This window comes from Cantharellus anzutake (assembly GCF_015039405.1).
Source record: "Cantharellus anzutake strain C23 chromosome Unknown EI90scaffold_64, whole genome shotgun sequence".
NCBI lineage: Eukaryota > Fungi > Basidiomycota > Agaricomycetes > Cantharellales > Hydnaceae > Cantharellus > Cantharellus anzutake.
The window spans coordinates 184,151-204,440 of record NW_024067014.1 but is presented as its reverse complement, the minus strand read 5'-3'; the positions used below and the strand labels follow the sequence as shown (position 1 = coordinate 204,440).

The 20,290-nt window shown below is 51.9% G+C and overlaps 3 protein-coding genes across 3 annotated transcripts; 1 reads left to right on the top strand and 2 right to left on the bottom strand.

Annotated features, from left to right (window-relative positions):
- Positions 1–6,316: 6,316 nt before the first annotated feature.
- On the top strand, positions 6,317–6,638 carry EI90DRAFT_3076528 (uncharacterized protein; the record flags this gene model as incomplete). Its single annotated transcript, XM_039061657.1, has 1 exon — positions 6,317–6,638. A coding segment is annotated over exon 1 (158 nt), but the record flags the coding sequence as incomplete, so codon positions are not given.
- A 53-nt stretch (positions 6,639–6,691) lies between these two features.
- EI90DRAFT_3157548 (uncharacterized protein) lies at positions 6,692–7,372 on the bottom strand (the record flags this gene model as incomplete). Its single annotated transcript, XM_039066120.1, has 4 exons — positions 7,350–7,372; positions 7,072–7,284; positions 6,868–7,016; positions 6,692–6,802 (listed from the first exon to the last, which is right to left on the bottom strand). The coding sequence occupies exons 2-4, from the start codon at positions 7,154–7,156 to the stop codon at positions 6,692–6,694; spliced, it is 345 nt and encodes a 114-aa protein (XP_038911255.1). The 5' UTR covers positions 7,157–7,284; positions 7,350–7,372.
- Positions 7,373–19,159: 11,787 nt separating this feature from the next.
- On the bottom strand, positions 19,160–20,033 carry EI90DRAFT_3019784 (uncharacterized protein; the record flags this gene model as incomplete). Its single annotated transcript, XM_039057408.1, has 2 exons — positions 19,160–19,869; positions 19,898–20,033. The coding sequence occupies 2 exons, from the start codon at positions 20,031–20,033 to the stop codon at positions 19,160–19,162; spliced, it is 846 nt and encodes a 281-aa protein (XP_038911254.1).
- Positions 20,034–20,290: the final 257 nt, after the last annotated feature.

Genomic DNA, 20,290 nt, shown 5'->3' with positions numbered 1-20,290 from the left:
AGGGAGAGGGTTGGACAGTGGGGAGCGGGTGTGGTGTGGCCGGGTGGGTCCGGGTGGACCCAGGTCAGGCGGGTGTGCCCTGACATCACCCCCTCCTTAAGCTGCTTCGCCTCGAAGTGGTCAGGTGGTTCTCTCTCTCTCTCCCCGGGGCTAGGGGATGCGTCCTGTGGAATTCCTCGATCCGGTCGGGGGCATGGGCTAAGTGGTCCCACTGGAGCCACTGGTTCTCTGAGCTCGGCCAGCCAACAAATTTTTACCAGATACCAGAGTTTCCGGCATAGCCACTTGGAGTTCAATACCTTCTCGACCTCGTACTCTTCTTCTCCATCTACGAGTTCCGGGCCTGGGTGGGGGTCAGTGGGTCGTTCTGCGATATCGTCCGGGCGGTGTGGCCTGATGTTCGTTATGGACACGACCGGGTGAACTCCCTTCTGTCGTGTGGTGAGTTGGAGTTTGACGGCGGCTGGGGAGACGACTTTGACGATCTTAAAGGGGCCAAGCCATTTGTGGTCCAGCTTTTTGGTTGGGTGGTCGGTCGTGTAGTTCTGGGCGCTGAGCCAGACTTGGTCACCTTCTCGATATTCTGGGGCTGCCTCACGGTCTCGGTCGTAGTAATGGGCCATCTCGTCCGCTGCATGTTCCAGTGCGGCTTTCGCCTCCTCCTGCATTTTCATCATCCTTGACGAAAATGCATCAGCGGCTTCCACTTCGGACGTACGTGTGGGTTCCGTCCCCATTCTGGGGTGCTGGCCGGTGTCGAGTTCGAAAGGGGTTCGGTGGGTGGATGAGTGGATGCGGTTGTTGTAGGAAAATTCCGCTAGCGGGAGCCAATCTGCCCAGTCGTCTTGTCGATGGTTGACGAACACCCGGAGGTAGGCTTCAATCTCTTGGTTGACCCGCTCGGTCTGTCCGTCTGTCTGGGGGTGGTAAGGCGTTGAGGGGGTTAACTTTACGCCTAGGAGATCTGCGAGCTCTCTCGAGAAGCGGGAGACGAAAGCGCTTCCTCTGTCGCTGAGGATCTCCTCAGGGAGCCCGTGATGCTTCCAGACGTGCTCTAGGAAGAGTCGCACGATGCCCTCCGAGTCTACGGTCGTCACAGTGGGGACCGCATGGATACGTTTGGACAGGCGGTCCACTACCACCAGGATGGCATTATACCCCTTGGACTCTGGGAGCTCTCCCACCATATCCACTGAAATTACCTGCCAACAACAGGTGGGGACTTTGTTCGGGGTAAGCTTCCCAACCTTTTGTGAGGGGAAGGATTTGACACGGTTACAGGTGTCGCACCCACGTACATACCGCCCGACATACTCCGCCATCTGGGGCCACCAGTAGTCGCGGGAGACAAGTTCCAGGGTTTTCCACCGCCCCAGGTGCCCTGTTGCCCGCGCATCGTGGTGTAGCCTCACTAGGTTGTGGCGGAGTTGGGGGTCTTTTGGGACATATACCCTTCCCCGGTACTGTCAGGGCACAGCCCCTGACCCCACACACCCTCAGGTACCCTTCCCCCATTTTCTCCTATTTTTCCCTTCACTGTTCCACAATCCCGCATGCATGCAGACCGTGGGAACGTTCTGGGCGAGTTACTCGCCCAGAAACCATCACAGCCACAACCGTGGGAACTTTCTGGGCGAGCTGCTCGCCCAGAATCTTCCCACGGGGGGGTGCCAATTATGGAAAGTCGGCAAAGAGCCGAAAACTGTATAGTTCCCGGCTCCCATTTGTAGCGGCTTCACAGGAGGTTGAGAAGGTTACCCTTCTTCTCAACTCATTTCCTGTGAAGGCAAGTGTAACTAAGCTACTTCCTAAATGCGCAGCAACTCATTTCCTGTGAAGGCTGGGGCTAGCCCCCTCAGTGAGTTTGAAGACCTCGGACTGGGACTAGATACCCCAGCGACTCGGAGGATCCCCTTGGGCCTGTCACGGAACGAGGGCCGGGCCCTGACAGGTACAAGACCAATTCGCCTTGCCTTTCCCATTCATCCGACCTTAGCGTCCCCTCTCCCAGTTCTCGCATGGCTTTTACTACCCTCTCATCATGGTCTTTTGCCCTGCGTATCCGATCTAAGATGCCTACCTCCTCACCTTCCAACGAGAATCCCTCTGTTGCACGGGCTTCAAACCAGGCTGGTTGGAGGAGGGTCAACCCTTCATTGTCGTCTTTCCCTTTCGGGTGGTCAGCACGGTGGGAGAGCGCGTCCGGTTTTCCCATGAGCTTCCCAGGGCGATGGACGAGGGTGAAGTGGAAGCGGGAGAGGAATAGGGACCATCGGGCCTGGCGGCGATTTAGCCTCTGGCCCATCCTGAAGTACCCCAGGTTGCGGTGATCGGTGTAGACCTCGACCTTCTCTTCAGCACCCTCTAGGAAGTGTCGCCATTCCTCAAGGGCTCGGACGATTGCGAGCATCTCTTTGTCATACACTTCGTAGTTACGTTCCACGTCCGTAAAGCTCTTGGACATGAATGCCACCGGGTGGAACTCCCCGTCAGGTTGGAGTTGGGAGAGGACCGCACCGGTTGCGAAGTTGGAGGCGTCGCATTCGAGTTTGAAGCGGCCGGAGTCGGAGGGGAAGGAGAGAACTGGGGCAGTGGTGACAGCTTCTTTGAGGGCATGGAAAGCGTCGTCTTCGTCCGTGCCCCAGTTCCAGGTTTGGGCCTTTCAGGTCAGCTTGTGGAGCGGGTGTGCTTTCTCAGAGAAGTCTTTGATGAACCGGCGATAGAAGTTCACAAACCCCAGGAAGGACTGCACTTCCTTCACTTTGGTTGGGGTTGGCCAGTCAAGGACTCCACGGACCTTTACGGGGTCCACGGCAACGCTACCCTCCGAGATGACGATGCCGAGGTACTCGATCCGGGTCCGCTCAAACTTGCATTTTTCTGGCTTCAGGAAGAGCCTCCTCTTTCGCAGCGTCTCCAGGACCTCTCGGATGACCTTCCGGTGCTCCTCCAGGGTGGCCGTGAAGATGAGAATGTCGTCCATGTAGCAGATAACGACTTCCCGGTCGATGAAATCCCTAAGGATGTCATTCATCATCGTTTGGAAAGTCGCGGGGGAGTTACACAGCCCAAAGAACATTACCATAGGCTCGAACAGCCCTCGGTTGGTCGCAAATGCTGCCTTCCACTCGTCCCCATCTTTGATCCGGACGTTGTTAAACCCCCAGCGCAAGTCCAGGGCAGAGAAGTATTTGGCATTCTGGAGGCAGGCGAGGACGTCTGAGATGAGTGGGAGTGGGTACGAGTTCTTCACGGTGATCTCGTTCAGCTTCCGGTAGTCCTGTACCAGGCGCAGCGATCCGTCCTTCTTCTTGACAAAGAAGACTGGTGCACCCATCGGAGACTTAGACGGTCGTATCCACCCGTTCTGCAGGTTCTCGCGCAGGAACTCGTCCAGTTCTTTCTGCTCCGGGCGCGAGAGGGGGAAGGTCTTCCCTCTGGGCAGCTTGGCATCTGGTACCAGGTCTATAGCATGATCCCAGGGCTTCCAGGGGGGCAACTGGTCGAAGGCCTCTTTTGAGAACACATCCCAGAAGTCCTGGTAGTGCTCTGGCACCAGCGTCTCGAACGATGCGGGCTCTGCGTCCGGGTCATGGGCCTCCTGGGCCATCCGCTGAGAGGGGGTCGTGGTGGCCCTTAGGTCGTGTCCCCAGCCGGGGGGGATGATTGCAGCGTAGATCCCATCCCCCGGCTCTAGTACAGGGTCCTGGTCGTTTCGTGCTTGCGGCTGTCTACAGGCGGACAGGCAGCGGGACATGACGACTTTCTGTCGAGCCCAGTCTACCTCTGGGTTGTGGTGTAGCAGCCACGAGTGCCCTATGATGAGGGACTGTCGTCCCAGGTTTGCAACCACGAAGCGGGCGCACGCTCTGTGTGTTGCCCAAACATCAGGAGGGCTTCCAACTCTTCGGTTATGGCTCCATTCTCATTTGGGGTTCCATCAACGTTACGGATGGGAATGGGTTGCGGGAGAGGGGTTGTCTCGAGCTTGTGCTTCCGGACGAACTCAGGGCTTACGAAGTTCCCAGTGGCTCCTGAATCTAGGAGGGCTGATACCGACACTGACGTGAGGGAGGTCAGGGTGGTTAGTTTCACCATAAGGTTGAGGGATCTGGGGGATTGCTTGGAGAGGACATAGATGGCTGGTGGGGATACTGCCACTTCGGGTGCCGTCTCTATGGTTCTCTTACTCTCATGGGTCGAGGATGCGTTTTTTCTCCTCTTCTTGGCAATAACTCGGTGAAGCTTTGGCATTGGCGTTGACTCATGCGTGCTGCGGTATTTACACGAGCTATCTTCTACAGGCGCCCGGGACGCATCCCTCACTGGCCACCTTCCTGAAAATCCCCCTGAGCCTCCGTCTCTGGCTCTGTCCCTTCCGTCTCTGGCTCTTCAGTTAACTGCCTCTTCAGCCCTTCCATCAGCGCCCGAAGATCCTCAGGGTGGAGACGTCGCGCCTGGCGGACTCTGGGGTGCGGGCAGTCTCGTAGGATGTGCCCTTGGGTGTTACAGTTGTAGCACCGTCTTTGGTCAGTCCTCGAGCGGTCGAGGTCCATCGGTTGGGGGCCTGTCCCTGTCGTGGGGCGGGCTACTGGGGTGGAGGGTGGAGGCAGTGGTGCAAGTCGTGGGGGCCCAGGTGTGGGTCGTGCCTGTGGTGGGGTCATGATCGACGATGGTTGAGTTGGCGGGAGCGTGGGTTTGGGTGGGAACGCGCGCGGTTGAGTGGCCTGGAACTGTCGCCACTGGTTGTCCAGGAGCATGGCTTCGCGTTTCCACTCGGCCCAGGTAGTGGGCATGGGGCGGAGCTGGTATATGCTCTCCCGGAGGCGGGAGTTAATCGCCTGCTCGAAGCGGTCGACTAGTCCTACGTCACCCAGCCTTGAGGCGGGTCCCAATATCTCGAACTCCTGGATCACTTTGTCCACGGAGTCGCTTCCCTGGCGGATGGCTGCCAGCTTCTGTCTGGCTGTGGCCTCCCGGTTCGGGTCCTGGAACATGGCATCGAGTTCTGTGTTGAACTCGTCCATGGTGAGGGGGGGGAGCCGGCCGTCAACAGCGTGATTGTGCGTTGCGTGGCCCATGCCCCTGTGGGTCCTCCTTTCATGTAAGACAACACGAAAAGGATCTGGGAGAGGGCGGTGGGGAACTCAGCCGTGCGAACGTGGAAATAAATCCCACACTCGGCCTTAAAACGGTCAAGGTCCTCGCTAGCTCCTGAGAAGGGAGTGGGGGGGGCGACCTTAGGTGGTTTGGGTCTGGGTGCAGGTGCGGGTGCGGGTGCAGGTGTGGGTGGGGGGTGGTTGCGGGCCTGGCTCTCCACAATGGCCTGGAGCTCTTGGAAGCAAGCCAGCAGTTCTTCATACTGCTCTTCTGACACCATGGCTGGGGAGACAGGGGAGATGGGGGAGGCGGGAGAGATGAGGTTGAAACCTTCTTCTGCTGTCAGGGACACGTCCAGGGTAGAGGGGGTCCGGATGTATCGCCCGGCAGAAGGGCCCTCGCAGGGTGCAAACCGGGCATGCGTGCTGGCGGGTCCGGGAAGGGACAGCAGTCCCTGGCCACTTAGACTGAAGTGGAGAATGTGAGAAGAAGGTTACTTCTTCGGTTCCCACTTCAGGTACATTTATGTACATGCGGCTTGAGTCACATGACGAGTGCCACGTCACCCTCGGAGACAGCCGCAGGCATCCGGGTATCCCCATGGGGGATCCTGAGAGCGTCCGCTGCATGCACGCGTGCTGGGCACAGCGGGGAGCCGTCCGGGGTGTGTGGGCCGGACGGGTCAATAGTACATTGATACAAAGGAGGGTGGTCCATGTAGATAGAAGGAAATAAACAAGAAAAGGAAGATGAGAGGAATGAGATAAAGAAAGGGGAAGAAAGAGAGAAAGGAAAGAGGAGGAGAGACAGAGGAAGGAGGAGGGAGAGGGTTGGACAGTGGGGAGCGGGTGTGGTGTGGCCGGGTGGGTCCAGGTGGACCCGGGTCAGGCGGGTGTGCCCTGACAGGGAGGCATGGTGTAGGGGATGGTGAAGTTGTTAGGAAGGTGTGGTGTGGTGGGAGTGCGTGGGGTCGGGATTCTGGGATATGACATCAACGTCATCACCCGTCCACAAATTTTATGGTCACCTGTCGGACCCTGTTCGAATCTTCAGTGTGTCCAGTGAATTCACTGGCTTACAGCGAAGTGCAAAAAAATCTGCCAGTTTCGATTTTGACGGAAGCGATCTGGGGTGGAGTCACCCACTACCAGAATCAGGATTTGAATGGAAACCCCAATGGCACCGTAGAACTCCCCCTAAATGTGGTGCTTAAGCGCCAAAACTCATTGCCCTTGCATCAACAAACCATTAACTCTGTCTAGCTAACACAGGAATACATCTTGAGTGCAGCGCAAAAGACATCTTAGTGTCACTATCTTCGAGGATGACCCAACAAGAGATTGCTGAGGCCTTGGGATTGATTGTCCGAACGTACTGTTCGGGAGTTGCTTGCTGCTCCACATGCACACCATCAAGATCGAGAGGGCGACATCGAGCGCTTAGTATCCATGCAGTGAATGTAAGTACAAAAATCACATCTAAATAAAACTTGTGGTGTGTGATCTTAAGTTCCCTGACAGCCTCATCGAACAAAAGCCTGATTTGTATCTTGACAAATTCCAGGCTGCGCTTAGAAATGAGTACTCGAATTCTAATCAAAAGTATCTCGGTGAAGCGATCTCTCTTCGTCTTTTCCTATGACCTGCCTGTTCCCTGACTTAGCCCCTAAGACTGATGCCTGAGCTGGCCCTCCTGTGGCAACCTGTACTAGGCAGAGTGTATACAGGCACGGGATTGGGCACGGCAATGGGTCCCCATTGACTTGACCTGGGCGGATGGAGTGGGTACAGACACAGGAGGTGGATTGGTAGTGGGCAGGTGAGGTTCCAAGGAATATGGGAAGTGGCCATTGCGGCTCACAGTAAGATATGTCTGCACACAGGTGCGAACAGGATCGTCAAGTGGTTTCTCTTCCCCTTGTGACAAAAACTAGTGTCATTGGTAAAGACCAGATCAAGAAATCAGACCTACAATTCTCAGGGATCTTCACTGACTTCTGGCTGGCATCGTCGCCACCATCTGTGAGAACATGTCTGAAGGTAGTTGAGATGCCCATTTTCGAGAAAATGATAGACCGCTTCACAACGGCTCTTTGGCAATGGCTTTTCCCCAGTCAGACCTAGAAGATAGGCCGTGCATTACTGTTCTTTGTTCTTTATAAAGTATTCACTATCAAGTTGTTTGCTGTCGGACATCGTGGCTGAGAGTGACAGCAGGAGGTAACCTCTAGCCCTACGGTCATCCCGCACATCCTATATACCGTGATGGGCACCATTGAACTTCATTATCATAAACTGATCTGAGGGTTGCTGCCCTTGCCGTAATTGCCAAGGGTGAAGACCCCGGTGCTTGAGCTGTTGATCCAAATAAGGAAATCCCTGTTGTGAGCCACGATCTTGCCAACTTTTTTAGGTAGAGGATTCACCTGCCCCACTTACCCATTCGAATCAAAACTGGCAGATTTTTTTTTTGGTGGAACCCCAGTAGCTTTTGCGATACATTTTCATGTATTTGGGGTTTGTATAGGGAGGTAGGTCCCGTGGAGTAGATAGGTTTGTGGGAGTGTTGGACTGCCACCACGGGGAAATGCGTTACGCACTGGCCAGGTGTCGGCACTGTGTGGGACTCCCAGACCCGGGGGGGTCCGGTATACCCACTAAAACCCCGGTGCTGTTGAGCCAGTTGTCCGGTAGTATGTCTTTGTTGTGAAGGTTCCCACTCCAGGTAAGCAGGACTGTTTTGGCTGGCAGGGCTTTCCGGCCATACTTCTTACGGTTTGTGAGGGCAATGTCTTGCTGGAGCTTGTCGTTGAGGCCGGCTTTCAGGGCATTTCTTACTTCTCTTAGTGAGGTTTGTGGGTGATCGGCATCTATAACTCTGCAGCATCTGGTCTTCCAGACTTGCCATGCACATTCTAGGACTACGATTCGGTACAGTCTGGTTTCGCCCATCCTTACTTTACCGTTGGTGTTCATTATCTTGGTTAGTGGGGCGGCCATTATGTGTGAGGTGTTTAGGTCGTTAGGCCATTCTATTTTCCGGTGATCACATATTGCCTTGGCTGTGGACCAAACCCAGGCGCTGTGATTGAGGGGACATTCAAAGAGTATGTGTGTCATTGATTCTGTTTGTTGGCACCCATTACATTCACCGCGGTGTTCGAAGCCTAGGATTTTATTCCAGTAGTCACCGATCTTGAGGCAGTTATGGGTTAGTTTCCATACAAAGTTGCAGATTTCGGGGGAGACATCTTTGCGGTTTTTCCCTAGGTTCTCCCAGATCTTGTTTTGTGTGGGGGAGTCATTGTTCATACTCGCCAGGGTCATTTGGATTTTGGTGATGTTGTTAAGCATTGCTATTTTCCGTACCGGGTTTTTCGCTAATCTGGTTCTGCATATTAGTCTTGTTGCTGTGGACTGTTTTAGGGAAATTAGGCAGGTGCCACTCAGTATGTGGGGGAGGGGGTCGGGAGCCAGTTGTGCTCCTATTGCGGCGAGGTTGTCCGCTTCTTCGTTTCCATGGATCCCAGCATGGCCTTTTAGCCATTTGAATGTGGTAGGGGTGAGTCTGGATCTTAATGCACTTACTGTTAGTTTGGTGATGTATTGATTCTTGGCATAGGCGTAGTCTGAGTCTTCTAAGGATTCGAGGTTGTCGCAGAGGGTGCTGATGCACCATTGTGAGTCAGCCTTGATGTGGAGGTTGGATGACGGGGGTATGGATATCGCGGCATGGTGTATGGCCAGCATTTCGGCTGTATTATTAGATTGTGGGAGACGGGGGTTGATTCTTTTGCTGGTATTTCGGGGGTTGTTTGGGCCATACCACACTCCGAAGCCGGCTGTGGCGTTTGTGTTCCCATTTAGGGAGCAGGATCCATCCGTATATGCTATCTCGTCGTTAGGTTGTAGGAGATGGGGGGTGGGGGTGATTGGGAGTTCTGGGGGGGTCTGCCGAATACCCTATAGTGGTGGTCGAGTGGCGTGCAGGAACTGGGGGCCGGGTGGAAGATTTTAATGGCCATTGGGTCCCCAGCTGTGTGTTGCCTGGCCATTTCTCTGGGATTGCAGTCCGGTTGGGAGAGGAGGTGTGAGTCGCTGTAGGGGTTGTAGTGGAGGTCAAGGTTCATGGATATTTTTGTCGCCATTTGGTAACAAGCATCAGGGTTCTTACAGCCATTAGCTTTGTAGGACTGGCATGGTGTGCAGGGACATTTGGTTTTTTTGGTTGGGTCGTGGCATGGGTTTTCTTGGTGGTCTGTTTGGATGATTAGATCGCCGACCCATTTGCATCCATGAGTTGCCCTCAGGCAGCATGCCGGTTTTGAGCGGTCGCTGATTTGGGTGTTGTCTCTCAGGCCCGGATGGGCCCAGGCTGGTAAGTTGAGTTTGGTGTCTAGGTCAATTGTCGGGTTTTCTAATCTAAGGTTGTATTTTGCACCGATGTTTGTGGAGTTCGGCTGGGATGTTTCTTCGGTGGGTCCGGGCGTTAAGGAAGGGTTTCTGGATGAGGACCTCTGTGATGATGGGGTATGCTGGGTTTTGGGGCTGTTGGTTTTTTGGGAGAGTAGCCATCAGGATTGCTTCAGCAGCGTCTGAGGCCGGGGGTCTGTTGGGTGATCTGTCAAGGATTTTTTGGAGTTTGATGAGGTGGATCGCCTCGTTCCTGTCTTGTAAGTTTAGGACATTTTTACCGCCTTGATCTCTTGGACTATTCAGCTGGTTCATGCTGATTGGGGGGGGGGGCTGTCTGAGTTCCATATGAATTCACGTATTCTTCTGTTCAGGTTTCTTTCCACGTCTTTTGGCATTCCTTGGGCCCGGGTGTGAAATTGGGTCATACCTCCGATGGTCATCTGGATAATTAGGCGTCTACCTTCGATGGATGGGTGGGTTTTGTTCCACTGGGTGAGTGATTTCTCGATGTTGGCTGTGATCGTGGGCCAGGGGTCTTTATGGTTGGGCTTGTTCCCGCATTGGGCCCCTAGGTATCTCATAGTTTGTCCATCCTTTAGTATGGTTATTGATTCATCTAGCTTGTCGCTGGAGGAGGGGTTAATGGATCTCTCACTGTGGGCCCATTCGCGGAAGTCTGGTGAGCCGACAGGGAGGACAACTGTCTTTTCTTGGTTGAACTTTGCCCTGGAGGCAATGCACCAGCGATCTAATGTCGTGAGTAGGTCATTCAGGTCGTCATCTTTGGAGAGGAAGATAGCCATGTCATCGGCAAAGAGGGATATTATGACTCTTTGTGAGATTGTGGGTGTTTTGACTTCTAGTCCTTTGAGGGACAGAGATTCTCTCAGGGCAATTGATAAGGGTTCTATGGCGATGTTGAACAGGAGGCATGATAGTGGGTCACCTTGGCGTACCCCTCTGGTTATTGGGAAGTCTTTACTGATTTCGCCATTTAGGATTACTTTAGTCTTAGCTTTGGAATAGAGGTTTCTGATTGTTGATATTAGTTCTGGTGGGATTCCCATGGTTTCCATGACCCTCCAGAGGTAATCATGGTGGATGCGGTCATATGCCTTTTCTTGGTCGAAGGCAATGATTGCGCCGTCCTGTCTGGTTAGTTCACACAGGTCCGTCATGCGATTTACAAGGTCAATTTGGTCGAAAATGCTTCAGCCTTTCATGAAGGCTGCTTGGCATTTGTGGATAAGGAGGGGAGCTATCAGGGATAGCTTATTCATGAGGGCTGTCGTGATGATCTTATATTCAGCGTTCAGTACAGTTATTGGCCTGTAGTTTTCGATTTCTCTTTTATCTTTTTTTTTGTAGAGTGGGCATAGCCATCCTTCCGAGAATTGTGGGCATGAGGTGCCATTTTTTTCGATGTCATTGGCTAGGAGAGTTAGGAGTTTTACTATGTGAAGGCCTTGGTTATCATTTTTCCGCTTTTCCCACCTGGAGTTCAGGTTTTTGTATAGCTCAGTGGGTATTCCGTTCAAGCCAGGAGCTTTTTCGTTAGGGGATTGTTTTAGTGCTTTGTCTATATCTGCAAGACTTAGCAGGGTGGCCAGGTCTGAGTGTATTTCCGGGGGGATGTGGTTCCAGATGAGGTTGAGGGTGTTCGTAATGTGGGTTTCCCTTGCTTCCTGGTGGGTGGTTAAGTCTCTGTTTTGCACATTGTTGTAGTGGTTGGCGGCGATATTTGTCATTTCTTCCGATTTGGATGTGTATGCTGGTGGGTTGGAGTCCGGGGTTCTCAGTTCGGATATTGTGTCACGTGGTTTGTTTTCCTTCCCCCATTTGCACCAGTACTTGTTGGTTGTTTCGCTTAGGAGTCTTTTGTTTGCCCCTGCATTAGCTCTTGATTTAGTTTGTTTCAGTTTTTCGATTTCATTTATTCTTTTGGTTAGGTTTTGTATCTGGAGTTGTGTCATTTCTGTTAGGGTCTCATTGGAGGAGGTCAGCCTTGACATTGCCTTGTCCTGTCTGTGTGTGAGGCACCTTACTTCTGAGTTGAGTTTACCTGCTTTTATTTTTGTGATTTTTCTGGCTAGGTGCGTCATGGCTGATATGAAGTCTTGGAAGGTGTTCTGGGTGTCGTTGTTCCTGGCTATTTCGTCTAGGGCCTCGTTGCCGATAGTTTCAACTTCGTGTAGGAAGTTTTGGTCTTTGGTCAGGTAAAGGGGAATGGCCCATCTTCCTTTCCCGATTGTGGTAGCGCAGTTGTCTCTGAGTTCCACTGAGATGAGTTGGTGGTCGGCAGTGGATAGGCCCGGGCTGGATATTTCCCATGTGTAGGCTTTTTCTCTGATAGTGTTGGATGCATATATTTGGTCAATTCTGGAGAGGGATGTCCCTGTGGAGTGGCCGAAGGTGAAGTTTTTTTCGGGGGCTGGGTGTGAGTTCCTCCAGCCGTCTGTTAGGTTGTTTGGGGATGTGAAGTTGTGGAAGGATGCTACTGTTGTTTCCGGGTCTGGGTGTGGTGGAAGTCTGTCAATTGCTTCTTCTACCATGTTGAGGTCCCCAAGCATAATGTCGATGGAGGTGCCATGAAGGTTCTGTTGGAGTGTCCTCCAGAACTGGGAGTTCTCGTAGTGGGGGTTGGGTGCGTATATGGCTAGGATTTTGATAGGGGAGTTGGGTGGCCAGTCTATTTCTATGAGGAGGGCGCGGCCGGGTATAATGTTTCTAGTGGATCTGGGTTAAAGGATGTTGGAGTAACAACGACCCGTGACTTACCAACCAACACCACATGATCCCTCTTACATCCGTATTTGCCTCGTGACACAATGTATATAATTGTATATACTGTTTTCGCTCTACTTTCCTTTTCTCCTCAGTTCTTCATTTACGGAGACTGAGGTTAGTATCATTGTTTTTAGTCAGTTGTTACATTACTTACTCTGTACTCTTCTGTACTATAGCTCCCGCTTTAGGTTAGTATTAACCATAGTAATTTAGTTCTTCATTTACGGAGACTGAGCTCCTGCTTTAGCCCTCCTATTAAAGGAGTGGGTGATTGTCCACTCTGGGTCATAGGTACTGTCTAAGTATTCTTGTTGTATTTGGTCAGTGTGGGTTTCGGAGAGACACATGATGCCAAATCTTTCTTTTTTCATTTTTTGTAGATTTGTATTTGGTGGAGGAGCTATTTGTGCCCTTGATGTTGAGGGCGCCTATTTTTAGGCTGGGGGGGCCATTTTGGGGGGAGGGGTTGCCTCCTCTTAGGTGGAGGGGACAGTGGGTTGGGGCCATTTTCAGTTCCTCTGCCTCTGTCCTTGGACATTTGGAAAACGGTTGAAGCCGGCAGTCCTCTAGGGGCAGAGGGAGGAGGCCATTTACTGGTTGAGTTCGTTTCGGGTCCTGATTGGGGGTCCTGTGTTGGTTGTTTGTGTTAACTTTTTCGCTGGTGTTTGTTTGTACACCCCCTCCTGGTTGCCAGCCATGGAGGGGGCAGGGAGAGAAGAGGGGGTTGGGGTGGGTTGGTGCGCTTTCCTGTCACCTTGCGGTCCAGTAAATTTGGGCGTCCTTAGCCAAGACTAGTTTTTATTTCGGTTCACTCATGAGTTAAATGTTTCAGGCAGTGTATTTTACATGAAGCTAGAAGGGATTGGGTAGCCTACATAGCTTTACTTTTTAGTGGTCATTTTAGGTGTAGTGCTGGCCACATCCTCGATAGCGTCCTGGGTTTCTGCCGCATCCCCGATTTGCCAGGTGGGGGCAGGGCAGATCAACAGAGTTTGGTGTAGGGGGATTTTCTGGTCTCGGGTTGAGTTCACGCCAGATATAGTGCTCATGGATTGGGCAAACAGCAAATGTGTGGTCCAACCCTTTGCAAGTATGGCAGTATATGTGGGAGCCACTGGCAGACCCGTTGTTACTTGTAGGGGTGGAGAATGTGGTTTCTCTGAATAGTCGGACCCATTGGTCATAGCTGGTGTTCAGGACACCAGGGGTGGGGTCAGGAACTTCGAAGAATGGGGGGGGGAAGGTGGATTTCCCAAAGCGTTACATTGGCATCGGAGGTTGGGTTTCTTCATTCAGACGGGTTGAGGCAGTTCCCATGGTTGGATGCAGCATACCCACAGGGGATAACAGTGCAGCTGGTAGCTATGCAGTTTATGTCATCAACATGTAGGTTCACTCTTTCTAGGAAGGTTCTGAATGTGGATCTTTGGTCAAGGATTCTCTGAGTGATCGCGTTTTCTATGTCACCAGTTTCGTTTAAGTTGGCTCCCAAGCCACACAGGGATATAACATAGTTAGTGGGCCGGTAGTTGGCGAAGTCGATTGCTATGAAACATACCGCACGGCTCATCCATAGGTGGCCAGCGATAAGGGTGTTGATGTGTGAGGGGTGGAGGCCCTCAACAAGGAAGCCCCAAGGGGTTCCTGTCTGGTCGTGTGATCGGGCGGTTGGGGGACGGATGATTATATTCAGGCTTGATTGGGGAAAGGCCCTTTTGAGGAAAGTGGCCAGGTGTGAGGCCCCGGCCCATGTCTATAATCCACCCACAACATCAGTTGATGTTGTGTTGTGTAATAATTATGTCGCGACGCTAATTTAGCGTCGCGGAAGCTTCTCTATTTATTTGTGCCAAGAATGTATAAGATTGTATATAAACCCTCGGGGTAGCTGTAAAAGGCAGATTAGCCTTTACTTCTACCCCGTCAATATACAGCCAAATCAAGCGTATACTTAGACGGATTACTGAGGCCTGAGGCAAACGGGGGAACGGAACATTACCGTCCCCAAACTAGTAAGATAACCTTTCACTTTTTTAAGCTAGTTTCCTTTCTACAATCTCGGCACCGCGACTGGTGACGGAACCCTGCTGTGTCCCACATGCGTTGTCTACCCTGACAACGCGCATCATTGATCACGCACGCGTTGTCTAGCCCGACAACGTGCATTTGCGCCTAGTTCTCACGCGCAAATCGCGCGTGCGCCGTTCCTAGACGCACGCTCACCTAGGCTGTGCCTCAGAGTAGAGGCAACCCCTCCCAATCTCAGGATTTGGGAAGCTACCACAACACCGGTGCCAGAACCCCATTTGGCAACCCACGCATCGTTGTCCCTGACGACGTGCACATTCAATCAAGGTTCACACCAGAACCTTTGATTTCACTTCCTGATGCTCACAACCAGGAAGTTCCGGACTCACACCCACACGGCTGGCCCTTCCTCCAGTCCTATGGTGGGAGTCAACACCACTCCATCTGGAAGTGGTGATCTGGGCCCGTGAGGGCCCAGCAACGCGTCTCATACACGTTGTACCATCTCAGGAGATGCTGAACCTGTTGCAGCATCTCAATCTCACTTGGTGTCTGTCCTACTGCCACCCTCGCGTTCACCATCATGGGCCCGCTCTCCCTATTTCAAGAGCGCATGAGTATTATGTGAACGCGTGAACAAAGTTAGAACCGCGGACAAAAACGCGAGTTGACCCACCCGTGGCCACTCAGGCCCGACTTCCCTCCCCACTCACTTGCACACTAGAAAAGCGTGCTGAGACTTCCCTTCCGCCCAGTTTGGGGCGGAATAACCATTCCTCTAATGTTGTAGAGTGTGACCGCACCGAGCCACCCAGCGCTTCGCTGTGTAAAAGTCTCATTGACTCTCCTGCCCCAGTGGGAGCCAAGTGTCGATCTAGCGACATTGTGAGGGCCCAAGCGACTTGTTTACCATCGGTTTTAGATGGGATCGGCAGCGCTTCAGCTGCTGCCAAGTGCCAGCTCATAGAGCTACCCGGGCGCTTCGGCAATTCCTGGGTTTGACAACCCAGATACTCCTTACACACTCCCAACCCCCTACTCATCCTGATCTGAGGGAGGATGGATTCGAGGGGCCTCAGAGGCCCTCTTCACGCCAAGAGGAGCGTTTTTCCTGGCGCTTTTGAGTGCCAGGTCACCAGGATGCTCCGGACCACGGACCTGGTGGTTCATGACTCCCTACCCCTTCCATGGAAAGGAGACCAACCCTTTCTAAGGAAAGGGTTCTCATCTATTATGGTTATAGATGGAATCGGCAGCGCTTCAGCTGCTGCCAAGTGCCAGCTCATAGAGCTGCCCAGCGCTTCGGAAATTCCTGGGTTTGACAACCCAGCAGCACCTACTCCCTCCACTCTGCAGGAAGTCGAATCCGAACCGCCTCCTTGGCCCTCTGCAGGCCAAGAGGGATGCTTTCCTGATGCTGTTAAGTGCCAGGTCACCAAGATGCGCGATGCTGTTCCACATCGCGATTTTGGTGATTCATTATTCTCCACCCCTTCCGCGGAAGGGAGACCAACCCTTTCTAAGGAAAGGGTTCTCATCTATCGTTCACTGCATAGTGAACGATCTGTTCTGCCCACAGACACTCCACCTCTGGGAAAGTCTGTGTGTTCCCGGCATTATTGGGTGCCGGGCCCCAAAATGCGCGGTGCTTCTTTGTACCGCGCTCATTTCTCTGTTGCTTTTCCATCTGGAAAAGGGTTCTCTTCTGTCGTTCACTGCATAGTGAACGATCTGTCTTGCCAACAGACACCCCACCTCCAAGGGAAGGTCTGTGTTTTCCTGGCACTGTTGAGTGCCAGGTCATCAAAATGCGCGGTGCCTCTCTGCACCGCGCTCATTTCCTTATTGCCTTCCCATCTGGAAGGCTGGCCCTTTCTAAGGAAAGGGCTTCTCTCTATTGTTCACTTCATAGTGAACAAGCTGTCCCACCGATGGACAAGCCGCCCCCAACAAAAGACCCGTGTCTGAATGATCAGACACGCTCAGTCCTGCCCAGTTCATGGGCCGCGCTTCCATTCTGTCACTCATATGGACAGAATGACCTCTCTACTCCCCTAGATGACTATCTAGGGAGGAGCAGATCACTGCTCAGAACTCCAGCCCACATTCAAGTGTGGCGGAAATTTTGTCTTATTTTTTTTAACCTAGATTCCTAGGTTGAATTTTCAACTACTCCCCAGACAACTGTCTAGGGAGGAGAAACAAACCCGTGCCGCTCTTTAGTGGATATTTTTGTGGGTCAGCATCGTGCTGACTCATTATTATCTTACTCCCCAGACAACACTCTAGGGAGGAGCGGCCTCAGTGACCTTTGGAATCACTGGCCATCACCGGGGTATTGACCTTCGGTGAGTTATTTGTGTCACCGGAGTATCAACCTTCAGGTGTGGAATCACTGGCCATCACCGGGGCATTGACCTTCAGTGAGTTACTTCCGTCACTGGAGTATCAACCTTCAGGTTGCTGGGTGGAAGCCATGATGCCGCAAACTTGTGGGCATTATAAACTTGTGCCCAATCCCGCAGTGGACCAATTCAGGTGTCACTGCCTTTTCTCATCAACAACAATGCCGTTGTTGGTTCTTTTCCTTTCCTTTTTTGATTTTTGACGGTGACTCAACCGTTACTCTAGCTTGTCATATTGACACTTGCTACTTCATCGTCGACAATGCTGTTGTCGAGAGCTGGGTACATATGTTCCAGGAGAAACTCTAAGTGGGCTTCGCCTACAAAATACTATTATAGCCTCCTGCAATGAGTGTGCCCCCGTTTGCATACATTCTTCGTATGTAGAACGTTAAAAAAAAAATTTTATTTCTTTAAAAATGCTTGCTTTCCCCTTGTGTATATATGCTAGTACCCTGTCTGCGATCTAGTATCGCAAGGGAGGAGGATGTGAGGCCCCGGCCCATGTCTATAATCCGCCCACAACATCAGTTGATGTTGTGTTGTGTAATAATTATGTCGCGACGCTAATTTAGCGTCGCGGAAGCTTCTCTATTTATTTGTGCCGAGAATGTATAAGATTGTATATAAACCCTCGGGGTAGCTGTAAAAGGCAGATTAGCCTTTACTTCTACCCTGTCAATATACAGCCAAATCAAGCGTATACTTAGACGGATTACTGAGGCCTGAGGCGAACGGGGGAACGGAACATTACCGTCCCCAAACTAGTAAGATAACCTTTCACCAGGTTATTTCTAAATTTTTTGTCGCCCTCTGTGCTGTGTTTGGCGTCAAGCAGGTATGTTAAGACAGTTCTTGGAATGGTCTTCCACTGTTCATGGTGGTCTTCACTGAAGTTTGCAAGGATTCTTGCTGGCCGTGCACCGTGGGCGCGGAAGTCAGCGAGTTCGCCATCAAGGTCGGTGTAGTTGAAGATTTCGTTGCCGTCATGTGGGCGCTGAGCAGCTGCAGTTACTGGGTCAGGGGCATCTGCTACGGCTGGGGGGCGGGTGATACGTGGCGGGTTTGGGGGGGAGTTGCAGGGCTTGTGGAGGTAGGGACTGTCGCACAGTTTGTGGTGTTATTTGTCCTCCCTTCGCTCTCGGGGGGAGGGGGCGCGAGTTCAGGACCTTGGATGTTGGCCGAGTCTGGGGATCTGTGGCGTTTGGCCACCTCCAGAATGGAGGTGATAGATGGGAGTGTGGTGGTGGGAGACGCGAGTGTGGTTAAGTCCTTTTCGGTGTTGTTAGGAGTGCTTTGTTGGTGCGTCCCCATAAGGTCATCTATCATGGTGTCATCCGCCCCAATGGAGCTGAGGGGAGACAGCGAGCGTTGATGGTCGTTAAGGTTGTTACGTTTACTTTGCATGTTTGTGACTTGGGGAACCACTGTTGAGAGAAGTTTTGTGTATGTTATGGCTTTATTTAGTAGGAGTTTGCGGGGAGACACACCATTGTGGCGTTCTACCGCTAGTATGATTTTTCTGTGGGACGAGAGGTACTGGTGTATTTGTACTTCGTGGCACCGCCAACCTAATCCTTGCGGGATTACCCAGGCACCGGGGAACTGCATAGTGGTTAGCGTTCCGACTGGGTGCACCCAACTCCTAGCCCCTTCCGGATGGGGACCTGACAGTGTACTGGGGCGTATTTTGGTTGCCCTGTCGAGGTCAAGGGGTCTTTGCCAGCGTCACATCCGGTTTTCTAGTGGTTCCCCTTAGTCATTCATATTTTGTTTTCCGAGTTGTATTTGTTGTTCTTAGTTGTTTTTCTCTCCCTAGTTTAACGACGTCGCGGTCGTCGGCAGATTTTTTTGCACTTCGCTGTAATCCCTTTAAGCGATGATGCACACAGGGCTCGAAGGGTGATGGAGGCGGAGCTGACTAAATTGCCAGGGTTGGTCGATAAGCGGCAAAAAGAAGGGATTGATTACACAGCCGAATTCCTCGACGACAACGTTCGCAATGGTATTGTGGCCTGTGCAGCGCTCTCAAGACATGGCCATCTCGTAGCGCTCGGATTTGGAAGTGGCATTATCAAAGTAACTGACATTGACAATCAAGCCACAATCTGTCGATTCCACAGCGATTCTTGCTATCCTCCCGTTTGGATTGAATTTATCCTCAGCGGTAATGCCTACAGTCATTCACGTGCCAATGGCACACCTTTTGTAATTTCGACACTATAATTTGAGATCTGCCCTCCAAAAAATAAAAAAAAATCCCAATAGTAGCCAGACTTATAATGTACCTACTGTCCAAAATTGGATGAAAAGAATGAGAAATGAAGGAGAATAAATGCAGGTGAGCAAATGGGCCTTTCACGGCTTAATGGTTCAGTGTGACATAGTGTGACCTTGAATTTCCCACGCCAGATCGATCCCCGTTCACTGCTCATCGGCGTCGCAGATGGGTTCCTCCACTCCTTTTCCACACTCTTTCACTGTATCCGACGGCGAAATTACCAACTGAGGATAATTTTCTGCCATCCAGTCTTTTTTTGTGACCGCTTTTCGCTTTTTTGGCACCTTCTGTTTCAGCGCTTGCAGCTGTTCCTTCTGCACTTTCCATGCTGCCTCACCGACTTTCTGGTGTCTCTGAAATTCCTCCCAGCCCTTCTGTGCCTCATTCTTTGCCTTCTCCACCGCGTCCTCCATTTCCCTCTTCTTGGCTCGATCACTCTGCTGCTGAATAAATCCCTCATGTGTCACCACGCGCCCAAACACACCTTTGATCCGACCACCTTCCTCCTTGTTTTTCTCTCCCTCCTCATGGGAAAGAAGCTGAGTCCGAGCCTTTGATACGTACATCCCAGAAAGTGCTAACTGTGCATTTGTTGCATCTATGGCATCAACAGCGCTTGTCACATAATCCCTTGCATTTCGAAATGCAGCTTGTGTCTCACACAATTCAGCAATCAGCTCTTCATGAGTTTTCTTCTCATATTCCGTGTCCTCAGCAAGGCCCCATTGGATGTTTTGGAGGCTTCTGCCATCACCATATACCCGCTCTGGGAGTTTAAATGTCGAAGAAAGTAGCAGCTGCATTGCGACCCTGTCCTCCCTTGAGTCTCCGTCGAAATGTAGTATATGGGACCCTGCATTCCAATGCATATTCTCGTGCACTAACAGCCTGCCGGCCTTCCTGCTGAGCGCGCGCTAATTCAGCACGATATGAAGCAAGAGTTTGCAGCATGTGCTCCTCTACTGCTTGAGATGCCTTTTGCTTTCTCATTCTCAGGGAGTCTGCATGTCGAGCCATTAAGGAAATCGCAAATGCAGAACAGGAAATGGATGTGTGAATAAGGGAAGCACGGATGTAAACCCAGGTCCGGCAACTGCTTGTTCACCAAAACAAACAAACATTGGCACATGTGCTGATGGCCTTCTGCTCCTGAGTAACACCCCAACCCCCAGGTCATACTTTATTGTCATTTCCCTACTTCTGGAATGTACAGGATGCGCAACCCTCATATTTACCATTTTCCACACTAATAACTACTATAACTCCTTCATTAC